This window comes from Lycorma delicatula, chromosome 2 (genome assembly GCF_047948215.1).
Source record: "Lycorma delicatula isolate Av1 chromosome 2, ASM4794821v1, whole genome shotgun sequence".
NCBI lineage: Eukaryota > Metazoa > Arthropoda > Insecta > Hemiptera > Fulgoridae > Lycorma > Lycorma delicatula.
The window spans coordinates 98,927,789-98,952,858 of record NC_134456.1 but is presented as its reverse complement, the minus strand read 5'-3'; the positions used below and the strand labels follow the sequence as shown (position 1 = coordinate 98,952,858).

The 25,070-nt window shown below is 30.1% G+C and overlaps 1 protein-coding gene across 1 annotated transcript in view; it reads left to right on the top strand.

Annotated features, from left to right (window-relative positions):
- The window catches only part of Megf8 (multiple EGF like domains 8), a 195,422-nt gene that overhangs the window by 17,669 nt on the left and 152,683 nt on the right, over positions 1 to 25,070 (top strand). The window contains exons 3-4 of the mRNA XM_075355891.1: positions 18,260 to 18,423; positions 18,904 to 19,196. Of these exons, the coding sequence (XP_075212006.1) occupies positions 18,260 to 18,423; positions 18,904 to 19,196 (457 nt within the window). The remainder of the gene's footprint in view (positions 1 to 18,259; positions 18,424 to 18,903; positions 19,197 to 25,070) is intronic.

Below are 25,070 nucleotides of genomic sequence, written 5' to 3'. Positions count from 1 at the left end.
GTTTATTTTTGTAAATACTATCAAAGAAAAAATACATTGTGGCAAAATTTTAATTATTTTCACTGAAATATCCGGTTTTTTAGCAATAAAAGTTTATTATTTTTCAGATACTTTATTTATTTAAATTTTAATGGTGATGGTCTTTGATCTGTGCTTAATTTTTTCAATTTTTATGGAGGTGATAGACCCGAAATGCTACAAGCAGCATCCAGTTGTTCAATATTGTGATGTGGGGCAATGCATTGCTCTTGCTCTTTGCATACATATTGTTCTTTATTCTGCTGAGAAAAAATACTTTTGAAATGGTTAACATAAAGAGACTTTCCAGGACCTAAATTTAAATTTGGAATAATGTGTTCTTTAAGAGCTTGCTCTAATTTTATTTGTCTTAAGTTATCTTAACTATTTTTTTTTTTATGAGTTCTCAAAAGGTCACAACAGAACTGTCCATACAGGTGACTGAATTTTGACAAAAAAACCTTTTTTCATGATATTTACAAATACTAGTGACATCTGAATTAACATGTAAAAAAATAAGTTATTGGTTTTCATCACTAAATTCACAAATTTTAGTGAGTTATTTTGGCACTGTACCATACATTGTTTTATGACACTCTTCATTCACATAAAATCCTATTGAACATTGTTCTTCCATTCCTTTATGTGAAATTACTTGAAAATATTGTAAAAATTTAACTGAATTTTAAAATTTGCAAATATAATATTATTAAGTAAAACTTATTTATTTAATAAACACTTCCAAACACAGGGTAAAATTTGAGACACTTTGTAAAGATGTGAACTGGTCACAGAGTAATGTCAGACTGACTAGTTTGTAACTGTAAAGCTAAATGATGCATAAATGAGTGTGTTGCAACATGAATTTTCCTGACAACTGGAAGTGACTTAAAGCACCTGTTATAACATGAACACTACAGTTGAATGGTTCAAACAAGTCTATTTCAACTATAGTAATGAGAATAAAAATATTAAAGTGGCAAGAAGACAAGAAACCTTCTTGGAGCACTTATTTAGTGCCAAAATGGTATCGCTTTTAACAGGTTTTTCATGATTTTTGAGAGTTTTTTAACTTTCTTATTAGTACAATACACAAGAAACGTTTTTATTTGCTATAAACATCTACAAAAACACTGTAATTTGTGCAAATTTGAGATTTTTATCACCAGTGCCATCAGAGTTATTTGAAGCCAAAATTTGAATTTAAAAAAAAAATTAGTTTTTAAAAATTCCTAAAAATTTAGGGGTAAATATATCAACATTAATGTTATTTATGATAAAACTACTAAAATATTCCTACGTATAAAGAAATAATTCAAACTCTGTATGCCATCCCTGCCTCTTGAAAAAATTACCAAAAGTGAAATTTCACCGTTTTTCATGTTCAACTTTATTGGTAATTTTCTCATAGAAAGAAGAGAGATAGGTAAATAAATCTTCAGACCAATTTTTTACTTTGAGAAAGTATTATTAAATTGCGTTTTGTTTCATCCTTCCAGGACCAATAGTTTTTAGTTAAGTGTTTTCCATAAACCCTTATAATCACAAAAACAGGTGTGCACACTGTAACAAAAATGTCTGCCACAGGTAAACTGCTTAAATAAAAAATAAAAATAGTTTTAAGGTGCTGAGACATGTAGGAAGCAAGTGGGTAAGTTTCAGTTTTTTTGTAATTGGTCAAGCAACCACTCACTCTTGTGTTACTTCAAATGGATTGACCCAATGTCAGTATTGTATATATGTAAATATATATTTACAATAATACAACACGGTTGAATATGGTGTGTGTTGTACAACATTATTATTGTGTAATGTACAGTTTGAGGAAATTTTAATTGTTATTTTTAAGTCACTGTTGAGACAACTAGTTCATGTGCTACTATTATTATTTGTAGAAATGTGTTAATATTATTAGAATTAGTGTAATTTAATTTGTGTATTGTTTATTTTTAAATTTATTTGTACCTACAACTGACTACATTCCTCTTTGCTGGTTACTTAGCACAATTACTCCCAGACCTTCAGTTGTTATCAATCATTTCTCAAGGTCAGATTGCTTCAATCCAGGTTACCTTGAGAAGTCCACTTTATTATTGTACTGTTCACTTATGTTAGCTTTATGTCTTCTTCGTGTGATTATTATGTAAATAATAGCAGTATTCTTGAGCTGAGAATATTTCATATTTATTTAATGTTTCATTATTATAATATAAATATGTAAAGTACATATTGAATTTATGATACTTTACTATTCTTAAGTGTGTAATCAAATATCTATTATGTATTAAAATTCCCACATTTAATTGAACAGGTTTTTCTGCTAAACTTTTAATAAATGATTTTTTTTTCATAATGATAAGTAGATTTTCTTTAGAAGTACATTTTCCATGTAGTGGTTTTTCTTATGTGAGATTTTAATAGAACTATTACTTGGCACAGATTTAAAAGTAATTGTCAAGTTGGCATATATATATATATATATATATATATATATATATATATTGTTTTTTGTTTGAAAAAAATGTATATAGTCATAAAAATTTATATATATATAAGGTTAATTATTTGATATTCATCATTTGTATTTGTGTTCTTTGTCAAGCTACTTCTCATGTTTCTGCTAAATTTAGACCTGAAGTGTGAAATGTAAAATATTATGTTTAAAGAAATTTAAAGTTAAGATATTATATTATATTTTGAAAATAAGTTGTATTAACTTTCTCTTTCCTTTTGAAAAGTATATTTATTAATAATTATGATTAAAATATAGAAATACTAATTTATTTTGAATGAAACAATATTAACAACTATGTCCATAAATTCATCCAAAAGCTTACATTTGTTTTTTTTTTGTCAGAAATAATCTGTTGTTGTGTTCCAATTTTAAACTTCTTTTTCTACTTTGTTGTTATTGCGTAGTATTTTGCCAAATTATGAAGGGATATATCACTTTACCCGATGAATAACAAGAACACATGACATGACTAGGAAAAGTGATGATGAAATGGTTTCCTGTTGCCTTCACTGAATGGTTGCATATTAACTTGAAATGCCCACTGAATTGTAGGTGATACTGAGCCCTAGAAATGACACCTCATTCTGTTCTGTACAGGGACTGACAATATAGTGAACATTCAAGAACTTTAAAACAAAATCAGTTCCAACCAGTGACTGGCACTTTGCAAATATATGAAACTCTAATGCAGACGGTTTAAAACAACAAATTAATGTATCCCTTTCTATCGTAAAATGTTGTTTTTTATGTGCTGCTTCATTCCAACAGGGAAAAACATGTCTTATATTTTATAAACATGTACTTGTACTATCATTCCTGCACTTTATTTAAAGTTGACTAGTTAGTGTATAATTGAATCTGTCATTTTAAACATATCATTTTGGTTATGAGATGATAAAATGATGTCGTCTGATTTTTTTAATTAGTTAAATGATTGCATTACAGCGTTAATTAAGAAGAATGAATATTGCCTTCACTTGTATTTGAATAACTTTTGTTCAGCTATCTAATTATCCATTACTGTATCTATTCTATCGTAGCAAAAAATGTTTAATGAACAATTGAGTAGGATAAAATATATCGCAGGCTGTGCAGAATATCACCAATGCATGTGCATATGTACACACATATTAGTGCACTCACACTGATAGATTTGTAGTTAGATTATTATAGTAGTAAGAGAAGAGAATAGTTTTCATTGAACTTTTTACTCATTATAAACTCATCTCCTTTTTTATGAATAAATTAACCCCATAATGCAAAGTATGATTAACCTTTAATTTACTTTTTAGATGATGGTAGGTGAACTGTTTTGATTATAGATTAATAAAATTCAAAGTGCCATTTAAATCTTGATGATCTCTGTCAAGGACAACCATTAAAATTATTTCTACTATTGTTTAAACAATTAATACATGTACAATACATATATTTTTTTGTTTTTGGGAACATAATGAAGCTACAAGATTATAGTTAAATTACATTTCACTTATAAATATAAAGACATACATACATACGTACTGGTGTATTACTTAAGAGTAAAATTTCTTCTTTCCTAGTTTAAATAGACAATCACAAAGCATTTGCCCAACTCTATTCAGGTTTTCAAAAGTCGACAAATACATTTTTACCAGATAAGCAAACTACGTGATCCTATAATAGGCAGGTCGGCTCATTAATTAACTACAACTAAGCTGTTACTTAGCTGAAACCCTTGGGCTTCCTGCGAAAAATCACTGTACAGGAATTTTCTACTTTGGTATCTGACAAGGTCAAAGCAAAATCATCAATATGATACAGGTAGTTTTATTGTGGATTGCAATTTTCCATTTTGACTATAATTGCAGAATTCATGTTCATAATGTCTGTTTCCATTGTTCCATTAACGTGAACTCTAATAAGTAATTTTTAAATCTGCTACAAAATATAGAGTATACAAAAGCAATCGGGAGAGAAAAAACTTAGAATGTTTCTGTTAGAGAAAATCTGTTTGATAAAACAGAAAATAAGATGATTCTTTATTCATTCTGTAATTTATTCATAGTGAAATATACTGAGTTTTCATTAATATCTATCTGATGACTTATAATGTATTTTTATAAGTTTTTTCTCAATTTCTTGCTTGTTTTGCTAATTTGTTTGTCATGTGACTACATCTTGCAATTTATTTATCATAAAGTTTCTTAATGATTGAAAAATAATTTGTTTTTCCTTATCTGATTGTTTACACATGCTGCATGTACTGTAGTGTTCTTACTGTTACATTTTTTTGGTTTATTCATTACCAGTAAATTGATAGATCATAAAGAGCAATAAAGACGAGATGGATCAGTGATAAAAATTAGATGCTCAATACATCATTCTAACCTCTCCTCTCTCTTCATCGTGCTTTATTTTGGTTTCCTTTTCTCTTTTATTTTAAATCATAAAATGAATATGTTATATTTTTATATTTTGATTGCTACTCTTCTTGTTTACGATTATGATAAAATCTGTATCATGTTTTAAGAATTAAAATAAAGTAGGCACAATAAAATCTTTTTCTTTTGTTTCATGTGAAAGCATATCCACATTTTGTCTGCAATGTATATTGGATTTTACAAGAGCATTAACTAATGTTTTTGTCTAAAAAATTAATTACAAATGGAAAATTATTAGTTACCTTATTAGATATTTGAATACTTGTACATTAGTAAATTTACTTTTCTATAATTTTGTTTTGGTTTTCAAAAGAGACCCATAGCAATCATGAGGAATTCCTGCTGATTCTCTGTTCTTAGCAGGTATCTCTCTGGTTTGTTTATGTTACATCCAGTCGTACATAGGGTATTACTTGACTGTTGAGAATTTTCATTAGGATGTTAAAAAAATCTTGCGTAGTTCTGCCCAAGAAGACTGACTTTTTGTTATTTTATTTTGTTTCTGCATTCCAACTTGCAGCATGATAATGAACCACGTTTCTAACTTGCCTTACTCAAATTTTTTCAACCCTAAGTGAGCATAACTCAAGAACTCTTCATCAAATTTTCACGTGCACAACTACATATACACTACTACAACATACATAAATTTCAATGAAATGGATGTTGTAATTTTGGAAATTTTTTAGCCTCAAAATTTTATACATAGGTTTATAAATAAATAAAAAACTTCTTTTGACCTTAAATTTAGCATAATTCAAGAACGATTGAACAATCTTCATCAAATTTTCACATGCACAACTTCAGATACTCTACTATAGCATATCTAAATTTCAATGAAATTGATTTTTATGGAGATTTTTGAGCCACAAAATTTAATGCATAGGCCTATAAATTAATATGTATGTATTAATAAATATATAAGGAAATTAAGTGAATGGTATTTTCCTAATATCTCAAAACAAAGAAAATTTTCACTCCCCACTCACCACGCCTCTGAGAGTAATATTGTACTTTTTTTTGAAAAGGCAATAAAGGATGTTGAAAATTAAAAACATTATAAAATAATATAAAAATCAGTGTTTCTGAAGGGTAATATTCTTCCTTGTTTCGATTAAAAATAATAAGTTATATTTTTGAATACAGTAAATTCAATACAGTTTAAATTCATTATTACAGTAAATTCATTACAGTATCTCTTTCATTAGTGGTGGGTATAAAATTTTTCAACAGGAACTAATCACTATGAAGAAGTGAATATTCATTATAGGTTTTTGTTAGCTCTTGGATTTTTATTGCTTTTATTTTTTATCAGCGATTATTGAAGAGTCAAAGTCTCAAATTGCCTTAATGAGTATGATATATTGTTGAAATATATCATGCAGTTGTGACATTTTGTAAAATGACATTCTGAGTCTTTCAGTTGGTGTAAGTGCTATGTAGTTTTTTAATTTTGTCAAAGTAATTTTTTAAAGGTAAATATTGGTTGAAGGGCGAACATTTGCATCAGTCAAAAATAATAAGAACCTCTTTGACCGAGCACTTGAACTTTAGTAATAATAATAATCTAATAATATAATAAATAGAGGTAATGACAGCTGAGCTTCTCAATGAGAGTTTTACCAATTTTAAGATGTTAAAATTATTCAATAAATTATGCATATGTTTTTTGGATGTAATATGCTGAGGTATAGAACTTCAGTTTGGTTCCCTTCTACATCGAGGTAATGTATCATTTAAGATTTTGCTGGAAAAATTACTGATGTGTTTGTTACTTATACAGTTCCAACAGTTACTGTTCTTTCAACTTTTCACAAATGAATTGAGGAAGTTGTTTAGATGGGAACTTTGAAATGAAGAAGAGCAAGCAAGTTGAGTCAGTTTATCTTATTTGTATTTTTTCTTCTAATTAAGGAATAAATAATATTGAAACAACTGTTATAGTATCGTATTAAATTATAAGTTGTTCTGTTTAATTCTATGGGAGGCGTAATGTAAAACCATATATGTTTAGAAGTGAATGTACAATTACAAATATGTAAAAAGTATACATTTATTCATTACAAGTACAGTTGCATGTTATGTTTTAAAAAACATCGTGAGTGTCATTCATTTCATGTCAATTGGCCAATTTTGAAAATTGTCCCCAGTTGACCATCTCTAAATAATATCAAATTTTTGGTAGAGGTTTACCATGATCTCTGAAATGCCATTTTACCAAATTGCAGCTCTTTATCTATTAAGGCTAATTTTTAGTGGCTTCTTGAAAAAGGGGTACTTACTTATAGTTTGTGGACTTATGTAAAAATTGTTATCTTTGAGTAATGATTATGAAGGCAATAATAAAGATACAGATTCAAATTTTGGTACTGTTGATTAACTGTTTATGCTATATCCGAATATGTTATTCACAAGTTTCTTTTGGAACCTGGTTTTGAGATATAGCAGCTGAGATTCAGCCAAAAATTTGTCCCAACATTTTGGAAGTCAAAGTTTGAACTTATATATTTCCTTATCTAATTCTTTAATTGGAATGAAACTTTGTATTTTGAAAAAGGGAATAATTATGTGTAGGATCCTATGGCCCATCTTTGAAGGCTTATATCTCAGGTATATTTTCTCAGATTTTGTTAATTTTATAAAACATGGAAAGGGCAGCTTTTAAACAAGGAATAGTCCATATATTTTGTTTTTGACCTGTATATTATAGTAAGAAAGCTTTTCAAAGATAATTAATCTTTTTCATGTGACAGACTTTTAATCTGTGGACAGTTCTAGTCAATTAAAACAGCTGATGGTGGAAAAACATTGAATATTTCAGAATATTATTAGATTTTTTAAAGAATGTTCAAAAATTTACAATGTCTTGAAAAAAATTTGCGTTCCAGAAAATTTTGGACTATTGTAGAACTTTCTAGACAGATCTAAAAAAATTGTTCTAGAAATTTCTAGAATGTTCCGGGAAATTCCATTCTACAAACAGAATATTCTGGAATATTTTTAAAAATTACATTTCCTGTAGAATATTCTAGAATGTAATTTATTTTGAATAAAAGATATATATATATATAAACATCAACTTTTTTGAATTAGCATTGTTGTTTTTTTTCCTTCTGGTTAGGGGAATAATCCCATTTACAGACAAAGTGTCAGGCTTGCTAACAGGTTCTGCAGATGTTATGGAATATATAGCCTGCGCCCTACAGACTAAACCTCCACCTCACCAGCCCCCCTCTTCCAAGGCCGGAAACAGCATTTAAGCATTAGTCAGCCCCAGGAGATGCCTTCAAGCTCAGTGTGTTCAGAGTCCCTATGCATCATCACTGTCACCCATCCATGTAAGCATGAATGAACGCCAGCTCCACAGAGGGGTGTCTGTTCTCCCTTTGCTCACCAGTCCGGTATCCTACACCTCACTTCCTGAGGTTTTCGCTGGTCTTCTGTGTCCTGCTGGACAGTCTGCATGTTATTATCGGGGAGCCTCACCTCCTCATTTGAGTTGAGTCAGCCGTGGCACACTAGGCATGGTTGCATCCCGTTTCTTCTCATTATCTGTTCAGGTGTCCACCCTGCTCCTTTTCTCACAGAATCTTTGTGGCTTGTTCTGCTACTGCAAGCCACTCTCTATCTCCCCTGAGCATGTACTACAGCATATTGTCTGGTGTCAGTTGGAGGACCCCGAGGTCTGTTCATAGTGGCACCCACTTTCCACAGTCGAAGAAGGTGTGCTCTGGGGTATCTACTTCCCTGCAGTAGATACACCAGGGTCTGCACATAGGCAGAATCTGTGCAGGTAAGCTCCAAAATTGCCGTGGCCAGTGAGGAGCTGTGTAAGGTAGTAATTCAGCTCCCCAGCATAGTTGTTAGAGAATAACTTCTATACTTAGTTGTGACATTTATTGTTATCTTCAACTGTGTTTTGAATTGTTTTAAAATGAGTGAAGTTCTTGGTCTCTGCCATTTTGGCAAGCCTGATGGCTCCAAATGCCATAAGTCTTTAACATTTAATTTTTTTAACTACGGAAAAGCATTTTTGTTGCCTGTGAAAGAACTAATAGCAATAGACAAAGAACTTTTGCAGTGGCAATCTGGAATTGGCTCTAATGAAGATGCTGACATATATTCCTATGATAAAGCAGTTTCACGAATGAAATTTGAATTCCTACAGGACTGCTGTAATCCATGTGGAAAAGAGTCACACAAGATCAGAGAAGGATTGGAGCCTACTGATATTGATTCTACCGACTGATTAAAAGCTTTAACAAATTATGACTTCAAGTCAGGTCAAAAGTTATGCCCACGATGTAGGCAAAAATTGGCTCAAAGAGAGATTCAGCCAAAGGATGATCAACCAGAATTAAAATTTAGTGATGTGGAAATGCTAGAGGCTTCTGGAAGAATGGATGTCTCACTGTCATCTCTTGGATTCTCTCCCCTGAAGCTTAAATATGTCAGCAAACAGGATTCAAAAGGCTACCTGAAGCAGAAGGTAAGAAGAGCACAAGATGCTATTGCTACTACAGCAGCAGCTGCCTGGTTTGAGTGTTACTGATGTAATGCAAACATTAAAGCGTAAGCAGTGTCAAGGATGTAAAGATCTGGATATCCTCATTGAAGAGCTCAAAGCCAAACGTTTGATCTCAGCTCGCCCACAACAAGTTCAGATTTTGACATTGGCACCCAGTAGTTGGAGTATTGGGAAAACAGCTGATGAATTACAGGTTTCAGTGTGAATGGTGAAGCAAGCCAGGAAGCTCAAATCTGAAGTTGGTATTTTGGCAACACCAGAAAAAAAATGAGGAAAAAATTGAAGGATGGTATTAGACAGTGCGTCCTCAAATTTTTGAAGATGATGAATTTTCCCGAATCTGTCCAGGAAAGAAAGATTTTGTTTCAGTTAGGATTGGTGGTTAAAAAGTCCACATACAGAAACATCTACTTCTGTGCAATTTAAAAGAGGTGTTCATAACTTACTTCACACATTATGGCCGTTAAATTGGGTTCTCAAAATTTTGTGAACTTTGGCCAGAATGGTGCATTACAGTTGTAAGCACACATTCAGTTTGTGTTTGTACCATTCATCAAAATGTTAAGCTCATGATAGCTACAATATCCCTTAAGTATGACTGCTACAAGGTATTGATTGAGAAAACTGTCTGCAGATTAGAATCTAAGGATTGCATACTAACAACATTGTGAGCAGTGTCCTGGAAAAACTGGATTGGAGTCCTATTTATTAGGTGAGTTTAAAGATTATAACTTGGAGGAATTAATAGAATATAAGCAGTGGATTCATATAGATAGTGACGCATTGGAGACGTAACAGGCGACTATGGAAAATTTTATTGAAGAGCTTTCCTAGAAGGTTTTTTGTTTGACTAGCCACCATTTTGTTTCAAAAAATCAGAGTTTATATTTAAAACAACTAAAGGAAAATTTAAATAATAATCATACCATTATCCTCATGGATTTTGCTGAGAACTATTCACTTGTGCAAGATGCTGTACAGAGATTCCATTGAGAAAACAACCAAGCTACACTTCATCCATTCATAGTCTATTACAATAAAGATGAGCTTCAGAATCTTAGCATTTGCATGGTTGGTGATTATCAGCGCCATGATATCATTGCTGTTCATATATTTTTGACTGAACTGATCAAATACTTTAAGACAGTGATGGATATACACTACTTTAGTGATGGTTCAGCTGCTCAGTATAAGAATTTTATCAATTTGTGCTACTATGAGGAAGACTGGGATAATAGCTGAATGGAACCTCTTTGCCACTAACCACAGAAAATCACCTTGTGATGGAATTGGAGATACTACAAAACGATTAGCAGCATGTGTCAGTCTTCAGTGACCTATAGAAAGAGACTTATTTGAATTTTGTAAAGAAAATATACCAGGAATCAGGTTCGTTTTATTCCAAGAGAAGTTGAGAGAAGCTGACCTGAACAGGAAAGCAGGCTTAGTAGGGGTCACATAATTGCTGAAACGAGAGAACCGCCAGTTTAAGCCAGTTAGCAAAGCTAAAATCCAAGTCAGCAGAGTCTCAAATGATACTTCAATATTTGAAGCTGATGTTTATGAACTGATAAACCTACTCAAGCCATATCACTTACCAGCTTGCAATCAGGCCAATATGTGGCTTGGAAATCCATCCATGGTGGATTGGAAATATATGTGATATTTTTTTGAAGAACATGATTCTCTCATTAGTTTTATGTACAGGCTCATGGTGCAGCTCATTCTTATCATTGGCCCCCTAGAAAGTACACTTGCTGGATTTCAGAAGAGCATATTTTTGGTAATCTTTAAGCAGCATCAGTAACATCATCAGGATGACAATATATGTATCCAGAATACATGTAGTCTATGATTGAGAAATAATTTAAGCTGAAGTGGAATTAAAAGTATTGTGCTAAAAAGTTTCTGATTACTTTAGATTTGTTTATTTTATCTTGAAGCTACTATGTTCTATAATATTTTAATACTTTATTGCACTCTGATTTTATTATTACTGCTACAACTATATTTCATTTTGTTTATGAGTTTATTATTTTTGTGTATGGGTAATAAATATTTTTAAAAACTGTGCCTGCCGTAACAGATATAATTAGTGAAACTGTCTCCTCTGCAATCAATAGGAGACAAGGTACAACTAATACAGTTAACAACTTTTAATTAACAGGCAGCATAATGGATAATATTACTCAATAAAAAATTACTTTGTACTAGAGAGTATTCATTTAATCCATAAACATTACGGAAAAGTCCATCCTACCTGAAAGATGGATTATCTTTCAATTATTTTTTCCTGTCACTTATAAACTACAGGTCAAAAAACAAACTGCATGGATTTTGTAGTTTAAAAGTTGCTCTTTCTAACTATTACAAAACTAACGAAATCTAAGAAGGTATACCTGAGATATAAGCTTTCAAAAGTAGATCAAAAGTTAATCTAAAGTATTTTTGACCAAATTTGATGATGAATCTCTCCTGACATAAGTCTCCAGTTGCTTTGAAACTTTAGGACATTTCAGATAGTTATGCCCTTTTTCAGTTACAAAATCTCGTTCCGATTAAAGTACTAAATAAGAAATTATGTAGTACTTTAAGCTCTGGTACTGTAAGCTCAAACTTTGATTTACAAAATGTCAACAACTTTTTAGCTGAATTTAAGCTGCTATATCTCAAAACCAGGTGCTAAAAGAAATTTGTGAATAACATATTTGAATTCAGCATAAAATGTTAACCAAAAGTATTAAAACTCAAACCTATGCTTCAGGTTTATTGTACATTCGAGGTTTATCACGCGGCTTCATGTAGCCGAGTGAGTTATATGGTAAACCAGTAGTCTCAAAGAAGTGTAGTGCAACTTTATTCAGCTTAAAAGTAGTTTGTACTTTGTTCTTATGGTGACAGTGTACAAACAGCACTGAAGGGTTTTCAGGGCAGGGTATATTGTTAATATGTTTTTGTTGGATGAGAATACGAGTAGGAAAACAGTTGTTTTAAAATTCAACATACAGTTAGATATACTCATATTCAAGAAAGGAAAGTATTTTAGTTTCTGTTATTCAGAGAGGCATTATAATTAGTACCTTGTAAGAGTTTTATATATGTAGGGTGTCCAAAAATTCACGCAAGAAATCATTTTGATAGAAAACACAGGTTTTAATTAAAAATTGTAAATTTTATATTGATTCATAAAGTATTCAGTATAAGGTTACGTATGGAATAGCATATCGAGTAAATGGCTTCCACAACTTTGCTGGCCCATATGCACACTTTTGTTGCATTTTCCAATGATTGTTTTGCATAAATGTGGCTGAATTTTGTTAATACAGCGCTCACTATCCTCTTTCAAGGCATGGGTGGTCGTGGGCTTGTGTGTATAAACCTTAGACTTCAAAAACCACCAAAGAAAAAAGTTCAGTGGCGTTAACTCACATGATCTGGGCGGAAAATTCTGATCGCCAAAATGGGAAATTACATGACCAGGAAATGACTTGTACAGTAATTGAATTGTTTCTCAAGCTGTATAGCATGTGGCACTGTCTTGTTGAAACCACATTTCATCCATATCCATATCTTGTCATTAAGGCACAAAAAACTGGATTATCGTGTCATGATAGTGAGCACCATTAACTGTTATTGCCTGACTGCCTTCTCAAACAAGAATGGTCCGATGATGCCTCCAACGCAAAATGCGCACCAAAAAGTAACATGTTATGGATGCATTTGTTTCTCAACAATCACTTGTAGATTTTCTGAACCCCAAATGTGACAATTTTATCGATTAATGAAGCCATCAAGATGAAAATGAGCCTCATTGCTGAAGATGATTTTGTTCGAAAAATCAGCATCCACTTGTTGTTCCGTAATCCATAAAACTAACTCTCTGCATGGTCAGTAGGCTTCAGTTTTGAGTCAGTTGAACTTTGTAAGCATAAAGATGCAAATCTTTCATGAGAATACGCTAGGAAGCTTCTCGAAATGCCCAATTCTTGACCATGGTACTGAATTGATGTTCCTGGACTCTCGGCAATACTCTCACAAACTGCTTTGATATTTTCTGTTGAAGGACAGCCAGAGTGTATAAGATGACTAATTGATCCATTCTCCTTGAAATTTTTAATTAATCTCTTCACAGTTTATGAAGTTAAATCATTATTTAGTTCATAGTTTATATGAAAATTTATGAACTGTAGCTGCCAAACCTTCATTACGTTTAAAATATTGCTCAACAATGAAAATGCATTCTTTCATGTAGTGCTCTATTTTTATTAATCCTGAACTGTCAGCTGCCGCGCTGTATTTTTTTTTTTTTGACAACACTGTACTACACAAATGGCGCAAAATTAGGATTTTACATGAATTTTGGGACACCATTGTATGTATTTATTTTTATACTTATATGGAAGAATTACCTGTTACCTCACTAAACTTACAATTAATGAATAAAAGTTAAGCAATATATAATATACACTATATATACTATATACTACTGCTACTATTAAAGATATTTTATCAAGACTGTGTCAGATGAATTGAAAGTTACATATAAATTTTAGTTGTTTCATAAAGTATTTACTTATTAAATCCAGTTATGTAACTGACGTAATATTACTGTGTTTTACCATTCTTTTTTCACATTTGCTATTTTGGTATTTTAATAAATATGTATGTACAGTGAAATAACATTAATTGTTGTTGATAATAAAATTATATAAACAGCAAATTATTAAATTTTGTTATCAACAACTCATTTTATTTGTTTTTTCATTTATATGTTTATGTAAGAAATCATAAATTATCTGTCAACTATGTAACATAAAGTGTTATTTATCCATTTTCAAATAGAACTTATCACATATCAAACTATTATTGTTGTTTATAATGTTCTTATATACTGATTGATATTGTTTAATATAGGATTTAACTACTTAATCAGTTTCATGACTAATTTGTTACAATTATGTGTCATGCATGCACACACACACACACACACACACACACACACACACACACACACACACACACACACACACACACACACACACTTCCTGCACCCATACACTTAACAGATGTGAGTGATAAGGATTTAATTTGTTTGGTAATATTGGTATTTAAAATTTAATTCCATTTATTTACATACATTTTCCCCATTTCTTTCTGTGTTCACTACAATTCATAAAATTTGTATTCTTTAAGCTGATATTAATCGTAAAAAGAATAAATAAAAAAAAAAACATCTTATTTGATAGAAACAAAATTTGTTACACTATTTCCTTCAAACTTCATCAGAATGGAGGTTACTTTCCTCAGTAAAACAGAGCCTGTACTTACAAAAGGACATTCGTAGGTACATTTTTACCAAGTTTTATACAGTTGTAAGATCTCTTGTTTAACCTTCATATATGTTACATCTACATTTTGTATTTTAATTTTACTATTCAGTTTTGTTATTCAGGAGTATTTTATTTTTTTCAAAGATTTAGATTTTAAAAGACTGGCTGACCTGTTGGTATTATTATTAGCAACAATTATTGATTAGCAACGATTATTGATTAGCATGCAACGATTATTGATTAGCATGTAAGCTATTTGATCAGATTTTTGATTTTGTTACCCACACTAATGGTTTGGTAATTTTCAGTTATATTTTCAATATAATTAAAAATTAAATGATGTTATGTTTCAGAAGTATGTATTTCTACTGATGATGTAGTATGTGTATTTTATAATCTGATCTTGCTATAGGTTAGTCGAAGTTCTTGAGTTTTCTGACCTTTAAAAAATATCTAAAAAATTGGAAAACATGTTTCTATTAAGCAACAATAGTATGTTGTCCATATTTTAATGTTGAAAAGTAGATACTTTTTAAAAGATTTTTTGATAATTCTATTTTTATTTTTTGGCAGTTAAACTAAATGCTGTAAAAGGGTATAACTGAGAATGATAATTATCACAAAAATCATCATCCATTTCATGTGTAACGAAATATTGAAAATTGTAGAGAGAAAGAAAAGAATAAATTCTGTTCATTTATTTACTTGTATATGTGTGTGTATGTATGGGGGGTGTGGGTGTGGGGGTGTGTGTGCACGCTTGCATACAGGTATGTACACTTGGAAAGACAGGTGGAAGTGTTAAATGCATGTGCTATTTTAACATAGAAAAATCTGTTTTTTGTTTTTTTCATTTATCAGGAGAAAATAAGTTACAATTTTTTTGTAGTTGCTACAATTTTATGGTTTTTATTTTTTAATTTTAGGAAGATACTAAATTTACATCATTATTTTATTCAGTTATGATTTTTATAACAATTTTTCTGTATATTTTTATATTTTCTTAATTATAATTCACAGTAATATTTTTTTCTTAATTTTAGTTTTTGGTGTTCGTTTATTATAATATAATAATATATTTTTTGAAGTTGGATTGTTCATTAAAATGTGTGTTTACAAAACGTTTTGAGATCTTAAGAAGTACTATAAAAACATATTGTAGAAGGACTGTTATCAGTAAGAAAAACATGTGAATTACCATATTCTCAAATAAATTGTTTTTTGAAATGAAATATTTGATTTGAGTTTACTGCTGGAAGTGAAATGTAAACTTTAAGAGAAATTTTATCATGCTGTTCTTTACTGACTGGAGAGTGTGTATATAATTTATTGTTTCAGAACAAAACATATTTTACACAGATTTGTTGCTTATCACAACTGTCTCAACATTTCTTATGCATTTGTAAAGCATATGTGGTTCCAATCTGATTTATTTTTCTGTAAATAAATACACATAATAAAAATAGAAATTAAAGTATAATTAATGAGTAAATACAATTTTAACAAATTTTTTTATAATTTAAAATTTTTAATTTCATTTTTAATTATTCTTTATAAACAAAATATTTGTTTTGAATAACATTTTTATGTAAAAATCTTTCTATCTTCTGTAGAAATACCTGTGAAAGTGCTCAGCAGAGATTATAAAAAAGAAAAATGCCATATCTTTTAAAATGAATTTTGACAAAATGTAATAATATTATAGTCTATAATAATAGTATTCCTGAGTTTTATAAAGGTTCAGAGAGAACTTGTGGGGATTATATATAGAATCTGGCAAATACATTTTAGTATATTTTATTAGAATATAATAAAAGTATGGTAGTCTAAATTAAACATTAAGTCTATTGCATTAATTAAATTTGAATTAATTAGTGCATGGTAATGAAAGAAAATTTGATTACATCTTTTGACTAATTTAATTTGAATAATAATATTAATATGTTTTATAATGGTGTATAGATTTATTTATTTTTTATCGATACACTTTTCTGCATCATAAGCTAATTATGAAATTATTAAAAATGTATATATTACGTACTCAAGTTGTTTGTGATAATCCAATACTTTTTTTATGGTTAGTAATCTTTGTCGTAGCATTTGTTTACTTAAAGAAAGCCCTTAAAATTATTTAAATCCTGAAAACTTATTCATACTTTTTCTTTCAATATAAAAGTAAATAACCTTTAAAAATACAGCTGTCTATATTACTTTTGTGGATTTAACCTATTTTTCTCACTAATAATTATTTCTGATAATATTATTTTATAAATAAATGTTTTTCATACAAATTCATTTTAATTGTTTTATTAGCTCCTTTTAATGATTTCTTAACTTTCTCTGCGCAAAATCATTTTTATTGATCCATTGTATAGTCATATTAAAATTAGATATATTGGGCATTAAAAAAGCATTTTTCTTGTTTCTAATAAAAACCTTACATTTTATCCAAATTCTGAAATCTTATTAATTTGTAATTATATTTAATTAATTTTATATATCGTAACTTGAACTAAAGTTTCTTTAAATACAGGATAAATCTACAAAAAAAAGAATGCCTTTTTTTGTTGATTGATCAATTAATGTGTTTTACAGTAGTTACATAAACAGGTAGCTATTAAAAATTATTTAGTTCTATATGAAGATGAAAAATGCTTTAATTATTTTAACTGTTGTTTTTAGTGCTTTAACTTCGATAAAAATTTTCTTGATGGTGTGGCTAGGCACTGGAAGTGCTAAGTGTTGAATTATCAAGAAAAACCATTAGTAAGAGATTAATTTTTTAATCATTTCATACTTAATAGTATGCATACTTATCGCTTCTCGGCCTCTTGGCTAAGATCAAAGTGTAGTATGCATACTTACAAACCCACCAGATCGATCTAGTGGTAAACTCATCGCAAATCAGCTAATTTTCAAAGTCCATAGTTCTAAGGTTCAAATCCTAGTAAAGGCAGTTACTCTAATACGGATTTGAATATTAGATCATGGATACCGGTGTTCTTTGGTGGTTTGGGTTTCAATTAACCATATATCTCAGGAGTGGTTGACCTGAGACTGTTCAAGACTACATTTCATTTACATTCATAGATATCATCCTCATTCATCCTTTGAAGTAATACCTTACGGTAGTTCCGAAGGCTAAACAAAAAAGAGAATATGCATACTTACAGCAAACTTCTATTGTATAAATAATGCAGGTTTTTAAGAGTGTTTCATGTTATAGATAAATTCATCTTTTTTTTATAAGCCTTTGTGCTTCTATTGCCTTATTATTCAGATATATTTTGGAATTATCGGTGATTTAATTAAATTGTAATCGATCAATAAACAATGTATTTTTCTGATAGGAATAAATAAACATGATTCCGTATTTTAATTGTTTATTTTCTGTTTGTTATTATTTTATTAGTTAATTATTTATGTACTTTATTTTTTGTGGTTACAGCTCCACATAGTAATCAGTTTATAAACTTGAAGTTCCATTCTATGGGCACTGAGTGCTCGTATGATTATGTTTTTGTATACGATGGAGATTCGTTTAATGCTCCTCTGCTTGGTAGTTTTAGTGGTAAAACTGAACCACAGCAAGTAACTGCTGCATCTGGCTTTGTAAGTAGATCATCATATAAATGTTTTTTTTTGTTTTTTAACAGCTTAATTAATTCTGTATTATCTTACATGTAGCATTACAAATTCATTAATAAAAACTTACATTTATATGTTGTAAAATTATTAACAAATTCATAAATATATTTATTTGATTTATATTAATGTAGTCATTCTTTAAACCTGTATGTGAATTATCAAGTACATTAGAATTTTTTTGCTTGTTTTGATAACTTACATTTTATAATGTAATTTTCTTTACGCTTCTTATATTACTGAAGGTAATAAAATGATGCAGTAATTTTTATAGTAAAGCCACAAGTGAGGAAAATGTATTACTCATTTTCTATCTGTTGAAAGAGTTTGACTTTTCAACCTGATCTGACAACTTATCTTATTTTAGAATGAAGTTAAATATTTTGAACACAGATTCTGATATCTTGTAAATAATTATTAAACTTTTTTATCTATATCTTGTTTCAGATGTTAATTCTCTTGTACAGTGATACTAACTATGTACTAAATGGATTCCGTGCAGAATATTCAATATCAAACTGTTCAGGAAATTGTTCAGGACATGGGGTTTGTGTTGGACATACATGTGTTTGTGATAACGAAAATGAATGGGGTGGTAGGGATTGCAGTAAAGCATTGTGCCCTGATAGTTGTGGTGTTAAATCAGGTTTTGGGCGATGTGTGTTAGGGCAGTGTCATTGCAATACTGGATATTCTGGACAGTCATGTAGCCTGTACAAGTCAGATAATGTTGGAAACAGGTATTTATTTTTATTTTATTTTTTTATAAGATTTACTGCTCCTTAATCACTGTTCTGTTATTTACTGAATTTTATATGATTGTCCTGTCAGATTATACATTTAAAAAGCATACACCAATTGGAAACAAATAAGTCTGACCAAGACTTATTTATAAGTTACCAGTTTATAAAAATTAGTTGTACATTCTTAATTGGTCATTATGGTTTGGCCTGGTAATGGTCCTTTGACTTTTCAAAAAAAAGAAAGAAGGGTATGAAGCTTATAAAATTTGTTACTTTATGTATGAAGTGTGATTGTAAAATTTTAAGATTGGGCTGTAATTTCAAAATGGCAGTACGTACAAACTATTGTGGTGGATTTATTTCAAAGTAGTCCCCTTCTGACTGAACACACCGATTCCAGCAGTGTTTCCACTTTAGGAGGCATTCTGGGAAATTCCCTTTCTTATGAATGTTAAGAATCCTCTCCATATTTGCCTGGATGTCTTCATTTGAGTCAAATCGGACCTTTCAATGAAAATTCATTTTAGTTCCCTTTCAGTGAAAATTTCAATTTAGGAAACAGGTAGAAGTCACCATGGGCTATATCAGGGGAATAGGGGAGGGGGGTTGTGTAAGCACACCTAATTTGGATTTGGCATGATGAGCTGTTGTATTGTTGTGATGGAGGACACAATTGTCTCACCAGATCATAGGCCTTTCTTCTGCATATCTTTCTGTAAATGTTGTGGGACACTTGTAATATTCTTGGTTGATTGTCTGCTCCTTAGGGGCAAAATTCATGATGCATGATACCTGTAGAATAAAAGAAAACCACCACCTTGTCTTCACATTTAACCGACTTTGTTGTGCTTTTTTTGGTCTGGCGAACTTGGACCATTTCACTGCAATGATTGTGCCTTTGTTTCTGGGTTTTGCCTATAAACCCATGATTCTTCACCTGTAATTACCTTATTTAACATTCTGGGTCAGTTCGGCCCGATTAATCAGTTCTTGGGACACTTCAAGTCAGTTTGTGTCTTTGGTCTTACAACAATTTTGAAATGAATTTAGCAAACACTCGATACCTGTTCAAATCTTCAGTTAAAATTGACTGAACTGTGTAGAAACTTAATTCAATTCATTAGCCATCTCCCATTATTGTAGTCTACATTCGGAGCACACAAAATCGGAAACTTTCACAATGTTTTCATTGGTTTTTGAAGTGGGAGGCCATCTAGACCAGGGGCCATCTTTGACTGATTCACGATCATTAAATTTGATGAACCAGTTAAAAACATTTGACTGGCTCAGACATTTATCCTCATAAGCTGTTTTTAAAAGTTCATGAGTTTCTGAGATTAAGTTGCAATGTACATAATTCATATACAAACGGGATGCGATAGGAAAGTTCTGAGACAGGTGCTGCCACTCCTCAATAGGACAGGGTAGAGGTTTGCCTGCAGGTGTAGAAGGGGAAGCTTATTTTGTGTTTTGAAACATCCTGAAAAGATAAATACGATATCTTTATTCAGTAGAGTGACATCCTCTAGAGAGGCAAATGAAAATGTGTTTTCGGTTCTCAGTGGATTTTGCAAGATGGATGAAAAAACAGAACAACAGCTTTGTGTCAAATTTTGTCTGAAAATTGGGAAATCAGCTTCAGAAACTCATGAACTTTTAAAAACAGCTTATGAGGATAAATGTCTGAGCCAGTCAAATGTTTTTAACTGGTTCATCAAATTTAATGATCGTGAATCAGTCAAAGATGGCCCCTGGTCTAGATGGCCTCCCACTTCAAAAACCAATGAAAACATTGTGAAAGTTTCCGATTTTGTGTGCTCCGAATGTAGACTACAATAATGGGAGATGGCTAATGAATTGAATTAAGTTTCTACACAGTTCAGTCAATTTTAACTGAAGATTTGAACAGGTATCGAGTGTTTGCTAAATTCATTTCAAAATTGTTGTAAGACCAAAGACACAAACTGACTTGAAGTGTCCCAAGAACTGATTAATCGGGCCGAACTGACCCAGAATGTTAAATAAGGTAATTACAGGTGAAGAATCATGGGTTTATAGGCAAAACCCAGAAACAAAGGCACAATCATTGCAGTGAAATGGTCCAAGTTCGCCAGACCAAAAAAAGCACAACAAAGTCGGTTAAATGTGAAGACAAGGTGGTGGTTTTCTTTTATTCTACAGGTATCATGCATCATGAATTTTGCCCCTAAGGAGCAGACAATCAACCAAGAATATTACAAGTGTCCCACAACATTTACAGAAAGATATGCAGAAGAAAGGCCTATGATCTGGTGAGACAATTGTGTCCTCCATCACAACAATACAACAGCTCATCATGCCAAATCCAAATTAGGTGTGCTTACACAACCCCCCTCCCCTATTCCCCTGATATAGCCCATGGTGACTTCTACCTGTTTCCTAAATTGAAATTTTCACTGAAAGGGAACTAAAATGAATTTTCATTGAAAGGTCCGATTTGACTCAAATGAAGACATCCAGGCAAATATGGAGAGGATTCTTAACATTCATAAGAAAGGGAATTTCCCAGAATGCCTCCTAAAGTGGAAACACTGCTGGAATCGGTGTGTTCAGTCAGAAGGGGACTACTTTGAAATAAATCCACCACAATAGTTTGTATGTACTGCCATTTTGAAATTACAGCCCAATCTTAAAATTTTACAATCACACTTCATACATAAAGTAACAAATTTTATAAGCTTCATACCCTTCTTTCTTTTTTTTGAAAAGTCAAAGGACCATTACCTTGTCTCAGAACTTTCCTATCGCATCCCGTTTGTATATGAATTATGTACATTGCAACTTAATCTCAGAAACTCCTGTCCAATTTTTTACTCAAAGTTAGGGGATACATTATCATTTTTAAGTAGTCTCTCTTTCTAGTAATTCTCTTTTAATTTAGTAATTTCTCTTTCTAGTAGGCAAACTAGTTTTGAAGACTTTTGGTGTCCTTAAGGATATGGCAGTTGAAACTTTGAATTGTTGTTTTGTTCGATTTCAAATAAATATGAAGTCATGTTAGTACATGGTTAAGCAGAACTTAGAAATTATCTATATTACCTTGGGTAATTTTTTCTTTAAAAATAAGGGAAAATTTATATATATATATATATATATATAAAATAGATTCAACTTGATCTACCCAAGTACAGAATTGAATAAAATAACATGACTTTACCTTATTTTTTCATACAATTTCTACAAAAACGCTTCATGGCAACCCGGATCTTCAGTTGTAGATTTTTCTTTTTTGTAAAATATTTAGTGTTAAATTACATATTAAACTCAAGATTAAAAATTAAAATATTGTAAATTAAAATATAAAAATAAAAAAAAATAATATGTTTAAAATTTATTAATGAAGTATAAAAATGTTAAAATTAAAAATTATATATAAAAATATGACGTCAAGTATTATAAAATAAAATAAAATATGATATAGTACATGTGTTTGGCCAGCCAATACTATAGTAATGAACAATTAATTAAATATTTATGTAATGTCATTGTCTGAAAAAGTGCTGCAGCTCTTATAAGTGTAGTGTGTCATCCTCAAACTCTGTTTGTAAGTTGAATAAACTAGAGTTTGCTCCATCATCAAAATTTGTATCAACTTAGAGTTTGAGGATGACACCCTTATATGAGCTGCAATAGATAGCAGCACTTTTTCAGATAATTGTCACATAAACATTTAATTAACTGTTCATTACTCTAGTATTAGATGGCCAAACACATGTAGTATATTGTATTTAATTTTGTAATATGTGACATCATATTTTTATATGTAATTTTTAATTTCAACATTTTTATACTTAAATAAATTTTTTAATTTTTATGTTTTGATTTTTTATATATTTTAATTTACTATACTTTAGTTGTTTTTAATTTTGAGTTTAATATATAATTTAACACTAAATATTTTATAAAAAAGAAAAGATTTACAACTGAAGATGCGGCTTGCCGAAAGCACTTTTGTAGAGATTGTATGAAAAAAATAAGGTGAGTGTCATTTTATTTTATTCACTTCTGTAATTGGGTGGATCAAGTTGAATCTATTTTATATATACAATAATTATTATTATAGGTATGGGTCTTAAAAGGATCGATTAGAAGCTGCTACATTCACATGTAGCAGCTTTTAATATATATATATATATAGAGGTCTTTGAGAATACATTTCTACAAGAATGCCTTATATTTATAATGTTTATAGAAACTCTTGTCTAAATCGTGTGTTTAAGCAATCTACAATGTTAATGACATGTTTTTAAAAATCAAATAAATACTCTTAAATAGAAACTTTAAGGATGTTAGTCCAATGCTAGACTTGGCTTCTGTAATAATCATTATTTAATTACTGGTAACGACTTACTATATAGAAGAAAATTGTGAATAAGTGAACTAGATGTGCTCTGTATTTGCTGGTTAGTGATGAATGACTAGAAACATAATTAATTCTTGTTTAATAAATATCTTTTTTCATTTTCCGTTGTGGGTCACTTTATTACTCACAATTTTTAATTAAAATTTGTTTTAATTGTTTAATAGTCTTTCAAAGATTTTATAATTCTTGCTCGTTTGTGTTTGTTTTGCTCTTTTCCTTCAATTTACCTTTTTTTTCTGTTAACATCATACGCTTGAATTACATACCTGTGAAGAATATATTTCGGTATAATATTCTGTTTAGGAGTAAGTTATGTATGAAACTGAATGAAAGTACAAAAAACTAATTTTTGAATAGTTAAGAATTTAATAAAATGATTTTCATGATCATTTAAAAAAAAGTGAAAAAAACTATCTGAGTTTTCAGAAGATTGGTGTGGTCATTAATACTTATATATCTAAGTGTATAATTTATGTCCATCAATTACCTAATAAATTTCATTACCTGTCTCCATCAGTTGTACATACTTCTAATTGATGAGGCATCTAACTGTTTTTCTCTGTTATCCATTCATAACCTGTTTATTTTTATCTATTTAAATTTTTTTTCTTTTGTTCTGATTATATTTCTTTATTGCTCTTCCAAAGTAAATTGTAGTTTTTATTATTTTCCAAACAAAATACTTTCTTATATTAAATACGATTGTGCTGACCATCATATTGTCATTGAACAAGCCTTTGCAATCCTGCATGAAAAAAGAGTAGCTGTGACTTTGGCAGCTAGTTAGTTGTTACTGAAGCATATAAGTAGTATCGAAATATGACTGTAAAAACTCGCAAAATTCTGGAATTACTTTTTATTGTTTGTATATAATTTGGCTTCATCATAAAATAAGAAATTATATGTAGTGTTTTGCACTGTGATATTTTTTCTGTAAAGAAATTTTGTATATCATTTTAATTTTAATACAATGAATTTTTTTTTTAATGATTACTGTAGACATTATTTGAAAGTTAAAAATTAAACTTTATTTGGGTATAAGTTAGTTTTTTATCTTTGTTAAACTTAACAAAGAGAGATCTTTCTCTTAGTACAAGAGAAAGACTGTAAATAAAGCAATATTTTTATTGTGTAATCTGTACTTGTATTTTAATTTGAAAAAGTGGTAATTTATTAAAAAATTAGAAATCCTTATCAGTACTGTTAAAAACACATTTTTTTCTTTTTGTAATGCTTATTTTTACATTAATCAGAAGGTCTGATTAAAAGGTTTGTTGAAAAAATATATGATCTTAGGCATCAAAAAAAAAAAAAAAAATAGTGAATGTAGGATCTTCTAATCCTATTTTCATTTAAAGTCCCATGTGATTCCACACACTTGACCAGCAGTTCTTCCATTACTGGAAACACTCTTTATTTTTCTTTTGAGGAAGGGCTATGTGCTGTACTGTTGTATTCATTTTGTCCTC